We start from the raw sequence: 12,815 nt of genomic DNA, 5'->3' as shown, positions 1-12,815 counted from the left end.
TGTGGATCTAATTTCATCTTTTCTTTTAATATAAAAATTCATCATACTCATGAGCATCAAAAGAAAATTCAAGTCGTTTGCACTTCTTGTTTTTTCAACTTTCTTTTTACCAGTACTTTTTTTATTAATCCACCTTCATATCCACTTCCACCTGCTCCACCTCGCTGTCTATGTCCCCCTCGTAGCCCGAATTGGTTTTCGAGGCAACAGGGAGCGGCTTGTGCCCGCTGGACTCGAAGGACTCCTCCAGACTGCAGCAGCTACAGAAGCACTCTTTGAAATGACGGCAGGTGTCCCCCAGCCTCTCGGGGGCGTCCTCCAGGACCTTGTTGAAGGCCTCGATCTTCTCGCGCAGGCTGCGGCTGGCACTGGGACACCCAAAGAGCTGACTTCCTGGTGGAGACGACCGTGGGGACTCGTTGCCAATCTTCTCTAGGGCGCCGAGAACCTTCTCCAGAGACTCTCGGGCACGTTTGAAGTTCACGAGGCTCTCCCGCAGAACTTGGCTCTCGTTGAGGTGCTCGAACTCCCCCAACAGACCATGAATCTCAGTCATGTCCGAAGGCAAACCTATGCCCGCCACGGCGGAGGTCTGCGGGGCGTTCACCGCATTAACCGTCTCGAAGCCCACGATCAGGCGCTGTATCTTGGTGGCCTGTTCCGGGTGGCCACATACGACGAGCTGCACCATGTTGTTCACATCGCCCACCTCCTTGAGCAGCTGCACCGACGACTGTAGAACCTTCTGGTGCTCCTGAATGCCCAGTCGCAAGCGGTCCTGCAGGTTGCGAAGGTACAGGCCGAGTTGACGCACCTGCTCCTTTTCATCGGCATTATGCAGAAGGACTGCGAGGAAATCAAAATGGAGTAAATCTACCTTTAAGAATACTCTTATATTGCAAGTACATGTTAAGTAGCTTCAATTTAATAATATTTAAATTCTAATAGGCAAACCTTGGGGGTTGATTTTTTATCAGAAACCACATTCTGAGTCAAAGACCTTACCAGGTATTATATTTTCGGTCTCTGGTGCTGAATTATTGTCGGCCATTGCAAAACGCTCAAGTCACCTAGGGTATTTCAAAAATTACTATAAATTTTGAAAAATTCTTACAAAACTTGATCTGAAACTTTAGTATTTCGAGTGACTTTAGTTCATTCCTATACCTAAGTAAATCTCTAAGGTGAAATGATTTGGAGATGTGAATCGTCTTGAGCCGCCGGTGCGCTTTTGCACCCGTTTTCGAGCGCCTTGGTCCCACTGTGGCTGACTGGGCGAACAGCTGTTCGGTGGTTTCTCGGTTTGTATACTTTCTGCCTTAGTTTTGATTAGGGAGCGATGCGAAGTGATGATAAACCCGTCAAAACGAGTAGTCGCAGCTCTCCATAAAATACATTTATGTGTTCGCTTTTCTGGCTGAATTTTACAAACTGCAACTAAATGGTTTTAACGTGCTTCTCTGGTCTTTAAAAGTGCGCAATTGAGGGATTGTTTCGCTGTGAAATAGCGCACTGCGGTTCCAGTTCGAAGCCCCATTTTTTACCAAAGAAAAAAGAACGACACCACCGCAGCGAGAGCGATATGCGTGGACCTAGACCGCTGCCCCGCTGGAGACCACATCAGAACCTGAATCCCAGTCCCAGCCACTGTGAGTGCGAGTGCAGCCTCTCGACCTCCGTGTGAAGAAGCCCAGTTGGCAGAGCCTGTAATATGAGCCTGTGGCGGAACCTGCGCTCCCTGGAGACCCGAAATCTGGACCTGGCCCTCAGCCAGCGGGAAAACCAATTGGTGGCTGGCCACCTGCCCTCGGCCATTTTCCGCGAGCGCCTGAGTGCGGCGCAGAATCTCTACCAGCGCAACCTAACCGGTCACTACGGATGTGTGAATGCCCTGGAGTTCAGCTCGGGTGGTCAGTTCCTGGCTTCAGGTGAGTGGTGAAACCTGTTGATAGCCTCCGGCCCTGCAAGCTAATCAGTGCCTTCCTCGACCACCAGGAGGCGACGACAAGAGGGTTCTGCTGTGGAATATTGACCGCGAGGTTGTGTCCAAGCTCGGGAAACCCCGCTCTATGAACGAGAAGCATGCCAGCAACATCTTCTGCCTGGGATTTGACACCCAAAACTCCTACATCTTCTCCGGGGGAAACGATGACTTGGTCATCCAGCATGACCTAGAAACGTGAGTTCCATAAATTCCAAACATTTTTGTACCCGTTACTCGTATAGTAATAGGGTATACTAGATTCGTTGAAAATAATCATATGCACCCCGCACCCCGCATGAATAATTTATGCTGTTCCTGGCTAACTGGTTATATCCTTTCTTTGTATAGAGGGAAAATCCTCAACCACTTTTCGCACGATGGACCTGTTTATGGTCTGAGTGTGGACAGGATCAGTGGCCACCTCCTAAGCGTGGCCACGGAGCACGGCGAGATCCTAGTGTACGACCTAAGGGCAGGGAAGTCCGAACCGCTGGCCCTCGCCAAATTCAAGACGCCCTTCAACGCCGTGGAGTTTCACCCACTGAATGGCCATTTTCTGGCCACCGCCAACGCGAAAAGGGGAGCCATGCTCTGGGATCTAAGACACCACCAGCAGTGAGTTTATCGTAATATATCATATCTTATTACCGTATTCACTATCTCCCTGTGAACCAGGCCGCTGTGTCAGTACAACTACATCCCGGAATCACCGAGCTGCATGAGCGTGCGCTTCAATTGCAACGGCACCCTTCTGCTCACCTTGCACCGCCGGCTACCGCCGATCCTGTACAGTCCGGGATCCCCGGAGCCGGTGGCCACTTTCTACCACGACGAATACTTCAACTCCTGCACCATGAAGAGCTGCACGTTTGCGGGGCCGCAGGACGAGCTGGTGGTCTCGGGCTCGGACAACTTCAACATGTTTATCTGGCGACTGGAAGGAGTGGACTGTGAGTTAGCTAGGCGATTCAGCTTGCACATTGCCCTCCTAAGTTTATTTTTTAATTTAACAGTGGATGAAAAGAACCAGTGGATGGAGACAACGCCCATAATCCTCGCTGGTCACCGCTCCATCGTAAACCAGGTGCGATACAATCGCGAGCGCTGCTTACTCGCCTCCTCTGGCGTGGAGAAGATCATTAAGGTAGGTTGGCTACGCCTGTATAACTCTTAATAATATTATAATCGAAAACATAGTTGTGGAGTCCTTTTGCCCAGCAGGGCTGGGAAGGATCCCTCACCCAAGCCGAAGCACTGCCCTACTGCACGCGCGCACTGCATCGCGAGTCATCGGATCATGTGTCCCAGGACTTCAGTGCCCGCAACACCGACGAGGACCAGGTGATGCTGGCCTTCTTCGACACTTTGGTGCAGCACGAGCTTGAGTCGTGGAGCACTATGGACAATCAGAACAGCTCCAAAAGCAGCACAGACACATCCACGTGTAGCGAGGTCAGCTCGCCAACTGAGGAGCAACCCAGCGACGAGGAGCGCGACTGGGATCAGGACCCTCAGACTGACCGGGACCAAAACGAGGAAAATGTGCAAGACCAGGACCTCGACACGCCCAACGTCAGCGAACTGAGCTGGCAGACTTATCCGAACCGAATCTTCTACCTAATCGCCAAGAAGCGCCGCGCCTTACTTCAGCTAGCGGTTAGGGGCACCACTCGACATCCGCGCAACGTGGACCAGTTGCTCCAGAGGCTCCTTGGCGAACAAAAGCAGGCTGCCACGCAGGCGCGGATCAGCGACTGGCTTGAGGAGACGCACCGTCTCTTTGGCGACGACGAGCTACCCACCACATCAGCGGAGGCCGCAGCCCGGGAGCAGCGACGACGAGATGGCGTTCTGCTCTGTCGAAACCGCAGGACACAAGAACTTAAAATAGGTGAGTCCGGGAGCGGGTTACTATGAGTAGACTGTAATAGAATTATTTTTATTTAATGGGGTTATTTAATCTTGTTTAATGCTGTTCGTTTGCGTCCCAACAAAATCTCCGACATGCAAACAACAGCTGAGAGTAGACATCCAATAGAGAGGGCGTAAAAGGCCAGCTGGACGTCGGACAGAGTGAGCACCTTCCACCGGCCTACGTCCAGCTCGGCCAAGTATTCGGGGAAGCGCTGGATGCTCCACTTGGCGCGCTCCTTCGCCTCCCCCGTCCATAAATTAACGATGCCGCCGGCAACGAGGCGCAGCACGATCCGGTTGACCTCCTCCAAATAAGGCGAGGGACGCGGCAGGACATAGGCAATGTGATAGTTCTTGGGGCACTCGGGGATTTTGTGCACTTTCTTAGTCATCATGTATCGAATGTCACTCAGCTGCAAGCTGGCGGATCGGGTGACGCCCGCGAATCCTCCCCTCTTGGACACCATCTCAATGAGGCGCTCCTCGCCCTCAGCCACCAGCTTCATCTTGGCATCCAATCGGCGATAGACCTGGGAGTCGTGACCATAGAAGAGATCATCCTTGAAGGCGGGATGTTTTATGTAAATGGGCTGGCCGGACTCGTCCAATTCCCTCAAAGTATTAGCATCTCGGTAGTAAAGAGGTCTTATGTAAACTGTGGCCAAGCTGGACTCAAGCAGGGCTCCGAAAATCACGCTCACCAGGCAAAGAGAAGCCACAAAGATGCGTTCCGAGTGAAAGGGGGGAAAACGACCCACATTCACCCGCACCCAAACGACCCATGTGTCGATGAAAATGCGTAGCGCTGCTCCGAAGTAACTGATCCCCGTAGTCCGTGAACCATCCGGTATGCGTTCAATGCATAGAACTAGATTTACAGCTCTCAGGATAAGCCAGACGAGGGTTCCCAGCAAGCCCACCAGCAGAAAGCATAGCCACACGTCCGTATGGACAGCGAAGAGGGGCAGAATGGATTGCGGAATTCTCTGGGCTTTTTTCACGTACAAGCAGAGGTCATCCATGTAGACGGCCGCACTGAACTGTATGTGTGTAGTGAGATAGTCCTTGATGAAGAATCCGGCGAAGATGATGTCCACCTCTCCGCGGTGAGCGCGGCCTACGCCGCCACTGTATTCTCCATTTGGCAGGCGCCCTCCAAAAAACTCGTCATCCGGCCACAGAAAATCAGCTGTGAAGTTCAGTTGCCTGGCCACTGTTTTGGCCAATTTCGCATCCGCTCCTGTTACACTTAGAACCTTGTTATTTTCGCCGTCTCCAATCACACTCGAATAAACTGAATCGAAAATGTATATTCTCAAAGGGTACCCCTCCAGATCCTTGTAGATTCTGGCATAGGTTTTGGAATCTCGAACCACCACTAAACTCTGCGTAAATGGATTATAGAGCAGTACGCTTTCCTTGCTTATTTGAACGTAGTAAATCCGACTATGTCCATGCTGAAGCCAAACATCGGCCCCGAAATCCTTTAGAGTTACATGATCCTCAGCTGAGTTCTTCTCTAAAGCCAATATGTAGAAGCCATCTGTGTTGACCAGGCTGGTCAGGATTTCCTGCATTTGATGTACGTCTTCAAAAATGAAAAAATTATGCCTCATCATCTCGGCTCCTGTCGGTATTTCCTCTTGTTCTACACTTATTTGAAGAGAGCTCTTTTCCTGCACCATCAAAAACTGAACAAGATCGTTGCCTCCGTCTTCGGAACTCCTTAGATGCAGTTTAAGGCCGCCCTTAAGCTCTTCCACAATTGAGGTCAGGAGCAGCTTGTAGTCCGTGTCATTGGCTTGAACGAGGGTTCCACCCACTAGAGCCAGCATAATTAGCTGCAAAGTCGTCGCCATGTCGGGAGTTACTGAACCGTCGACTGAGATTGTGGAGTACAATAGCATAGGTTCGGGATACAAGGGTGCAGGTCGACTGACATCCTGTTGGACAAGTGTTTGCATAGTGTCAGCGCCATTGACACCTGTGGGCGGACTGCTACCCACAATTATTGGCAAGTTCATGGGGTTTGTTGACACAACTTGACTTGGCCCCATGACTTGTCCATTTATGTGTGGACAATGAAATTCTCCTCTGCTACTGCAACCTCTCGGGATGTATTGATATGTAAATTATTCGGGTAAACCCTTTGAACATTTGAAATAAGAAAAAAATATTTCCCTTTTTTAGTTGAAACACCAAAATCCAGAATCGGTCAAAGAAAGCGAAAGCGAAAATCAAAGAGGCAGCCTTTTCAAGCCTCAAAACTTAGGAGAGCGACTGGTCGACCACGCACCACCGAGATGGACGAGAGCAGCGCTTCCAATGACACCGAGCTCAACTACGACTCCGATGAAGAGGAGCCCTCGTCAGGGGACAATAACAATAACAATGCCAATGAAAGGGAACGGGAAAACCTCCGAACCGACGATGATGGAGACAATTCCTCCACCACTTCGCTAACCTCAATGGAGGCCCAGTTTTCTGAGGCTCCCAGCACCGCCAGTTCTTTTCTTTTTCACCAACTGGAGACCAACAACAACAGCCAGCTGACGTCCAACCAAAATCACAAGGCAGTGAATGGACTAATTCCGGATATTTGTAATACTGAGTCAACAGCATCCACTTCATCGTCCATGTAGGTTGGCCCATATTGAAGCGAAGATTCCTGTTTTAAACATCTTACTAAGCTTAAATATGTTTTTATAAGAGAAAACACTATTCACTCTTACTTTTAATGTCCACTGAAACACGTACTAATGTGTAGCTTAGCTTTCATAGAAAGTAATAATCACAATGCAGCATCCACCACTTTGTTACTTGATTTAGAGAGAAAATAAGGTTTTTATAAAGCAATCGAATCATCTGTTTTAAAATCTGGATAAGTCCATTAAACCATTTTTTCTGCGCTTATAAGAAGCTCAACTATTCTGAAACTTGGAGTTCTTAAATGGTTTTCACCCAACATTGATTTATTAAATAAAATTTAATTTACTTATTTAAGATCGCTCACTTCATTTATTGATTGTGGAATTTGCGTAATGGCTACAATAATTTATAAATACATAATGTCTCATAAACCAACAGATAAGGATTTTTGCATATGCGTGTGCTGAACTTAGAACTGGCATGCACGGAAACAAAAGATGTTTAAATAGACTTAATATTTGTGCTTAAATATAGATTGTTTCCAAATACGGCTTAGAGGCTTAGAGTAGGCTAACTAATTTACACGATAGCTGGTGGAGATCAGCGTCCGGCTCAGCAAGCTTCGACTTCCCCGTTCATATCGCTAGGCCTAAACGGCAGCTGCATGTTCTTACATCGATCGATCACGAATCGCTCAAGTTGACAACCAGCGCTGGAATGGATTAAAGAAATAAGGGTTAAGGCCAGACCACTTACGTATTATCCTGATTTACTCACTCGTATATTTCGTTGCCTTCCACGTTGTACAAATCGCAGTTTCTAAACACCAGCTGAATATCGCTGAGCAGCTCCTCGTTCAGCTGGTAGGCGCCCATGTTCAGCTTGGACTTGATCTTAGCTAGATCCATGGGCGTCTTGATGATCTGATGGTAGTCGGGAACCTCCGACGTCAGCACTGGTCGCAGAAACGGCCAAGCGGCTTTGTGCTTCATGATCTGCTCTAGCAGATCGTACAAGGCGGCACTGTTCAACGGCAGGTTCTCGTTCGTCCGACGCCCGCTTCTGCGATGGTTGTTGTTATTGACGCTGCTGTTGTTATTGTTGTTGTTGCCGTTGCTCGCGCGGGCGGACTTGTCGATGGATAGGCGCAAAGAGTTACGGGGTCGCTTGGCTTTTGGCTCCTCCTCATCGCGGTCATCATCACCATTCACTTGGGGGATAGAAATCGCACTATAAGTGAGCTAGTCATTAAGCATATTTTTGTGGACTCACTGTTGCTGTGCCGGCGCCTGGGTCGTTGTGGCATCGGCTTGCATGTCTTGCAAACGTAATCTGTGCGCGGCGGCCGCTTCAGGTGGACGCATTCCAGGTGGAAGAATAGACGGCATTGCACGCATTTGATCTCACCGCCGTCGTAGAAACACTTCTGACACACCTTCTCCTCATCGCTGTGGATTTGCAATAGATTCATTACCTAATTTAAATTATATAGCCAGTTTGAACTTACGACTCGTCTTCGACCGTATCTTCATCGGCAGTTAAGGAAGCGTCATCGCTGACTCCCCCGCTTTCAACGTCTTCCTGAACCTGTTCTTCAATCTCTTTCGATGTAAGTCTCCTGCCTGCTGGCCGTGTGCGGGATCGCCGTAAAGTTCGACCATTGGCTTTAGCAGATGAGGGGGTAGAAGCCACACTTTCGTCCTCCTCAACGTCCTCATCGTTCTCCTGCTCCGCATCCTCATCCGTCATATTGCCATCCTCGTTTTCCTCCTCTTCTTCGTCTGTAGCTTCATTTTCCTCCTCCTCTTCCACAATAAACCGGCGTTTCTTCTTTGCCGTCTGCTTTTTATCCTTTTCGTTTTGACCATTGTTGAGACCTAGACTCTTCACGCAATCATTGCAATACCAGTTGCCCTGGGGTACTGACCTCAGTTTAGGCTTCAGGCAGAACATGTGCGTGCCAGCGTTGCATTCGTCGCAGAGCAGCATCTTCTCCGGATCGCTGCCACGCCGGCAGACCTTGCATAATGACTTATTGGTAGAACGCCTCCACTGAATGCAGTCGTGCAAGATGTTTAGGTGCAGAAAGACTTGAGCAAAGCTTGTACTTTCCATTAGCGAGACTTCCCACTGATGCAAACGCGAGTCGCAGGCAAGCTTTAAAGCCTCCTGCTTGGGGTCCCACTTCTTCATTCCATAGGGTTCCTTTAGGAACCGCTTCCCAATAGCCTGCTCCACTTGCAGAAGGGCCGAGGCCATGTTATGCACGGCGATGGGAATCGAGACGGCATTTGTAGGCTGACCTTCCTCATCCCCGCTTTCTGGTAGGGATTCCGTGTCTGCAGGAGCTGCCAAATACCACTCAGGATCGCGATACGGTTTCCTGGCATATTGACCTAGCAGAGCACCATCATCCTCCTCGTGACTTTCATGGGATTCGTTGTCAGAACCCGTCTCATCTTCCATTTTGCCGCCCGGACCCCACTGCAACTTGCACTGAGCCTCGTAATTGCCTCCAAGCAAGTCATCTCGCCACTTTTCCATATCCTTGACTTTTAGGCGTCCGAGATCACCAGTGTAAATGTCATTTTCGAATTGAATAATGCGATCCACCAAATGCAAGCGCATCACTTCGTTTAAATCGGTACCATTTGGTAGCCCAAAGTTGGCTTCTCCGTATTTACGGTGAGTTTCGGATTCCATCGTCGCGATAAACTTCTTGCGCATTGCTTCGTTTTCCAGGCTAAGCAAGTCTACTGGGCAGGTCTTAACATGCTGTTCGATTAAGGAACGCAGAACAGAAAGCTCTTGAAGGAGTTCAAATTCACGAAGACCATTGGGATTGAGAGTCTTAATTAATTCATCGATCTCCTCGGGTTTGTAAATATATGTCCAACGCTGCCTTTGCCCATTTCTTGAATCATGCACAATACAAGTTCGTTTGTCACCACTGCACATCAAAAGCTCGAAGTGAGTGGGAGCCTCTGGAGGATCAGACTCGACATCCATGGGTTCTGCACTGCCGTTAAGCCGATGCTCCTGGTTCTCCTTGTTCTCCAGAGAGTGCTTGGCCTTTTTCTTGGTCTTCTTATCGTCGTCTCCATAGAGTTTGAGTAGATACACCCTTAAGTCCTTGCGATTCTTTGGCAATGCAGCCTGCTGACGAATTTCCATTTGGGACTTGTTCGTTGGTGGTTGCTCCAAACAAGTGTCAAGGCTGTCCGGCGAGTGCTCGACAAAGATTCCAGGCATGGACTCCAAAACATAATATTTTCTGTAGCACCTATCCATGCCCAAGTAAACCAAGAAGTTGAACAGTTGCGAATGCAACTTCAGCATCTGCAACTCGTGCTTGCGATGTTGCTGATCGGACTGGGCGTGCAGCTCGGCGATACTCTTGTTCAATTTCTCGACTAACGCCTCCCTCTTCTCAGGCTCAACGCCATTCAGCTCGAGGTGGTGCGTGTGGGTTAGTTTCTTCCTGTTTATCTCTACGGCGGCTAAGCGCTTATTCTCTCCGACAACTAGAGCTCGCAGATCTTGCTTGGCCTTTGCTGTTTGCTCCATGCGCTCCTCAATCAAGTTAATCGTGCCCGAGTAGGTCAGAATTTGGGACATTAGGCAGCGAATCAGGATCATTATATCCTTAAACTTTAGCTGGTATACGGAATGCTTTTTAAGAATGCGCAGGATGTGCGAGTGTTGCAGACGTAGTTCCAGACCAGGATCTTCTTTTGACGAGTAGCCATTCCGGTACATGACCCTCCAGCGCTCCGCCTTTTCATTTACAATAGCTCCGGATCCAAGTAGATGCAGACGTAGCACTTCACTCAGGGTCAGTGCATCTAGTGGTAGTTGATTTACCTATTGGGAGAGTACAATTATTTCAAATTACACACGTTTGTGCAAACAAAGAACTAACCTTGAATGAAAAGTGCCTCTTGGCGTATTGGTGACTTTTGGCGGCCTGCGCCATACTCAAAAAGGGCTCATGTGTTTGGGCAACCCGGGCGAGGTAGGACACTGCACATTCCTCCTCCTCTTCCTTTTGCAGATCGAAAACAGTGCCAAGTAGCACGAGGAAGATGTCCGATAGTGGACCCGCAATCTCACGGGCAGTCAGCGCTCGTGTCATCTCGTAGAAGCTAAGGTTCTGACGGAACACCTCGATGCCGGACAGCAATCCTGTGTACGTGTGCATAAACTCGCGCATCATGAAGGCATCACCCAGGAGGTGCTCGGGCAGAAGAGTGACGATCTGTTTGTAGCGGGGCAGGACTTTCTGGTCGGTTCGTTCTAGATCGTCCGTCTTTTGAAGCAGCAAATTACATTCGTTTTCAACGCGTTCCATCAACTGTGCCTTCTTCTCCGCCTTTTGCTTCTCCAGCTCAACAAGCTTGGCCTCTTTTTCTCGCTTAACTCGCTCCATTTCCTCGGCCAGAGCTTTGGCATCAGACTTGGCCTTCGCCTTGGACTTGGCAGCCGTGGCTTCATCGGCGACAATATACTTGTTTAGAGTGGATTGCTTCTTCGCGTCTTTGGCATCCGGCTTTTTAATCTTAGCGGGTGAGTAGCGCGGCATTTTGCCAATGAAAATGGTGGAGAAGCTTACGCCAGGATCCGTCACGTACTGCTTGTATGCCTCTGGCTTGGGCCGCAGAAGTCCATCCACCCGCGATACATTGCTTTTGATGAACATATTCAGGTTTTCCAGGTTGAACTCAAGGCGCGAGCGGCGCAACTGCTTAAAAGGCAGCTCCAGCTCCGCACTGGGATCGCCCTTGTTCGGTCGAAGTCTGTAGAGCAGGTTGTCCGTGTCCTCGTAGATACCGTTGCCTGGTTCCGGCATATTTTTGTCCAACTTGACACCCACCACCGTGTAGGTGGCGTTCTTCTTCGCCTGCACCGACACCTCCTCGCCGATGAAGTAGCGCTTGCGCAGGAATTTTGCCACTATCATGTTCAAGGTGTTGAGCGCCGACTGGTGGGCGTGCTCCACAACCAGGAGGACGGGTGCCCGAAGGCTCTGTTTGAACTGCTCCATCTTCTTGCGGGCCGCCAGCTCACTTTTGACGGCCTCCTCGAAGGTGAGGTTCTCCTTGCCGGTGGCCTCGCACTGCCACACCGTCGAGTTGATCACCATTACGTGCCGGAAGTAGTTCCTGGATAAATAAAATTAGTCGATCAGTGTGATTGATAAGTGTTTTTATTTTTTGTTTATTTTGAAAAAAAAGCTTATGAAGCTTAGAAGACGGAATTCAACAAATTAAAACTTATGAAGCATGTTGGTTTTAGTTCTATTTTATAATAGAATCGAGTTACCCAGCGCCTTTAAAAACTTTTGATCTTAACAAGGTCTAAAAGGATTGCATGGATCGAATTGGGTCAACAAATTTTAAATTCGAGAGGGCGCGCTTTTTTTTGGCACCAGGTGGCAACTCCGCGGCGAGCAGCTGTGCGGCGGCAGCTGTAATTTCTTCCCGCCACCAAACAGCGTTTTTTGCCTTTGGCCCACGAGACTCGCACACTAATGCACCCCTGCGGACACACACACACGCTGAATGCTGATGTACGGTACATCACGTGCAAATGCTTTTGCAGCGTCGCTTTTGTTGTATACTTTAGCGCAGCGTCCCCCGAAAGGCAGGAAGAGGGGAGGGGAAGTTGCAGGAATGGTAGCAGGATGCACTTACTCATAGTCGCGAAAAATGCGCTTAGTAATGTAGCAGCAGAAGACCTGGTCGTTGTCGTGGAATGTTTCGTTCTTGCCCTCCTTTTGATTCAGGTCGAATCCTTCCCGCTTGCAAATGGGCATGTTTGCTGATTTTTTGCTGTTGAATGTCCCAAATTTTTAATGACAGTCCTTGGAAGCACACGCTTAACACTTCACAACAAAAAATAACCGCGGCGCGACTGATAAATTTTACAACGCCAAGCGACAAGCGCAAAAGGCGCCCAAATTTTCACGCCTTTCTCGAGGGGCTTTTGATGCAAACAGTTTTCCGGCGACACCCGCGTTGAGTTCCGACGCAATTTTACAAACTGTCGGCGAACAACACTACTCCGGCAATATCCACTATGTTTGTGACTGGCTTCCTCAACATCGACTCTTTAAATCCGTTTATTTTCCAGCGCACAAACTATTTTCACGCGCATATTTTGGGGCCTATCGCTCTTCGACACTAAACTATCGGCTATCGAGTTTTTGCGAACGATGTTACCGCACTTGACGAGCGCAAAAAACCGTAAGGACGCGGTCGTATGGATG

The 12,815-nt window shown here is 49.2% G+C and overlaps 4 protein-coding genes across 4 annotated transcripts; 1 reads left to right on the top strand and 3 right to left on the bottom strand.

The window, feature by feature from the left end:
- LOC120452370 lies at positions 1 to 1,178 on the bottom strand. The gene is made up of 2 exons (XM_039636561.2): positions 1,006 to 1,178; positions 1 to 846 (listed from the first exon to the last, which is right to left on the bottom strand). Exons 1-2 carry the CDS (start codon positions 1,049 to 1,051, stop codon positions 125 to 127), a joined length of 768 nt encoding a protein of 255 aa, XP_039492495.1. The 5' UTR covers positions 1,052 to 1,178; the 3' UTR covers positions 1 to 124.
- Positions 1,179 to 1,323: 145 nt separating this feature from the next.
- Positions 1,324 to 6,856, top strand: LOC120452364 (DDB1- and CUL4-associated factor 5). Its single transcript, XM_039636553.2, has 7 exons — positions 1,324 to 1,928; positions 1,996 to 2,179; positions 2,333 to 2,599; positions 2,660 to 2,934; positions 2,998 to 3,128; positions 3,182 to 3,875; positions 6,089 to 6,856. Exons 1-7 carry the CDS (start codon positions 1,712 to 1,714, stop codon positions 6,538 to 6,540), a joined length of 2,220 nt encoding a protein of 739 aa, XP_039492487.1. The 5' UTR covers positions 1,324 to 1,711; the 3' UTR covers positions 6,541 to 6,856.
- On the bottom strand, positions 3,893 to 6,032 carry LOC120452366. Its single transcript, XM_039636556.1, has one exon. It carries the CDS (start codon positions 5,953 to 5,955, stop codon positions 3,937 to 3,939), a length of 2,019 nt encoding a protein of 672 aa, XP_039492490.1. The 5' UTR covers positions 5,956 to 6,032; the 3' UTR covers positions 3,893 to 3,936.
- A 32-nt stretch (positions 6,857 to 6,888) lies between the features above and the next one.
- On the bottom strand, positions 6,889 to 12,726 carry LOC120452363 (bromodomain adjacent to zinc finger domain protein 1A). Its single transcript, XM_039636552.1, has 6 exons — positions 12,241 to 12,726; positions 10,470 to 11,709; positions 8,055 to 10,411; positions 7,820 to 7,995; positions 7,325 to 7,757; positions 6,889 to 7,259 (listed from the first exon to the last, which is right to left on the bottom strand). Exons 1-6 carry the CDS (start codon positions 12,360 to 12,362, stop codon positions 7,160 to 7,162), a joined length of 4,428 nt encoding a protein of 1,475 aa, XP_039492486.1. The 5' UTR covers positions 12,363 to 12,726; the 3' UTR covers positions 6,889 to 7,159.
- Positions 12,727 to 12,815: the final 89 nt, after the last annotated feature.

The sequence above is a fragment of the Drosophila santomea genome, chromosome 3R, assembly GCF_016746245.2.
Source record: "Drosophila santomea strain STO CAGO 1482 chromosome 3R, Prin_Dsan_1.1, whole genome shotgun sequence".
NCBI classification, from domain to species: Eukaryota; Metazoa; Arthropoda; class Insecta; order Diptera; family Drosophilidae; genus Drosophila; species Drosophila santomea.
This window is presented reverse-complemented; position numbering and strand designations above follow the sequence as displayed.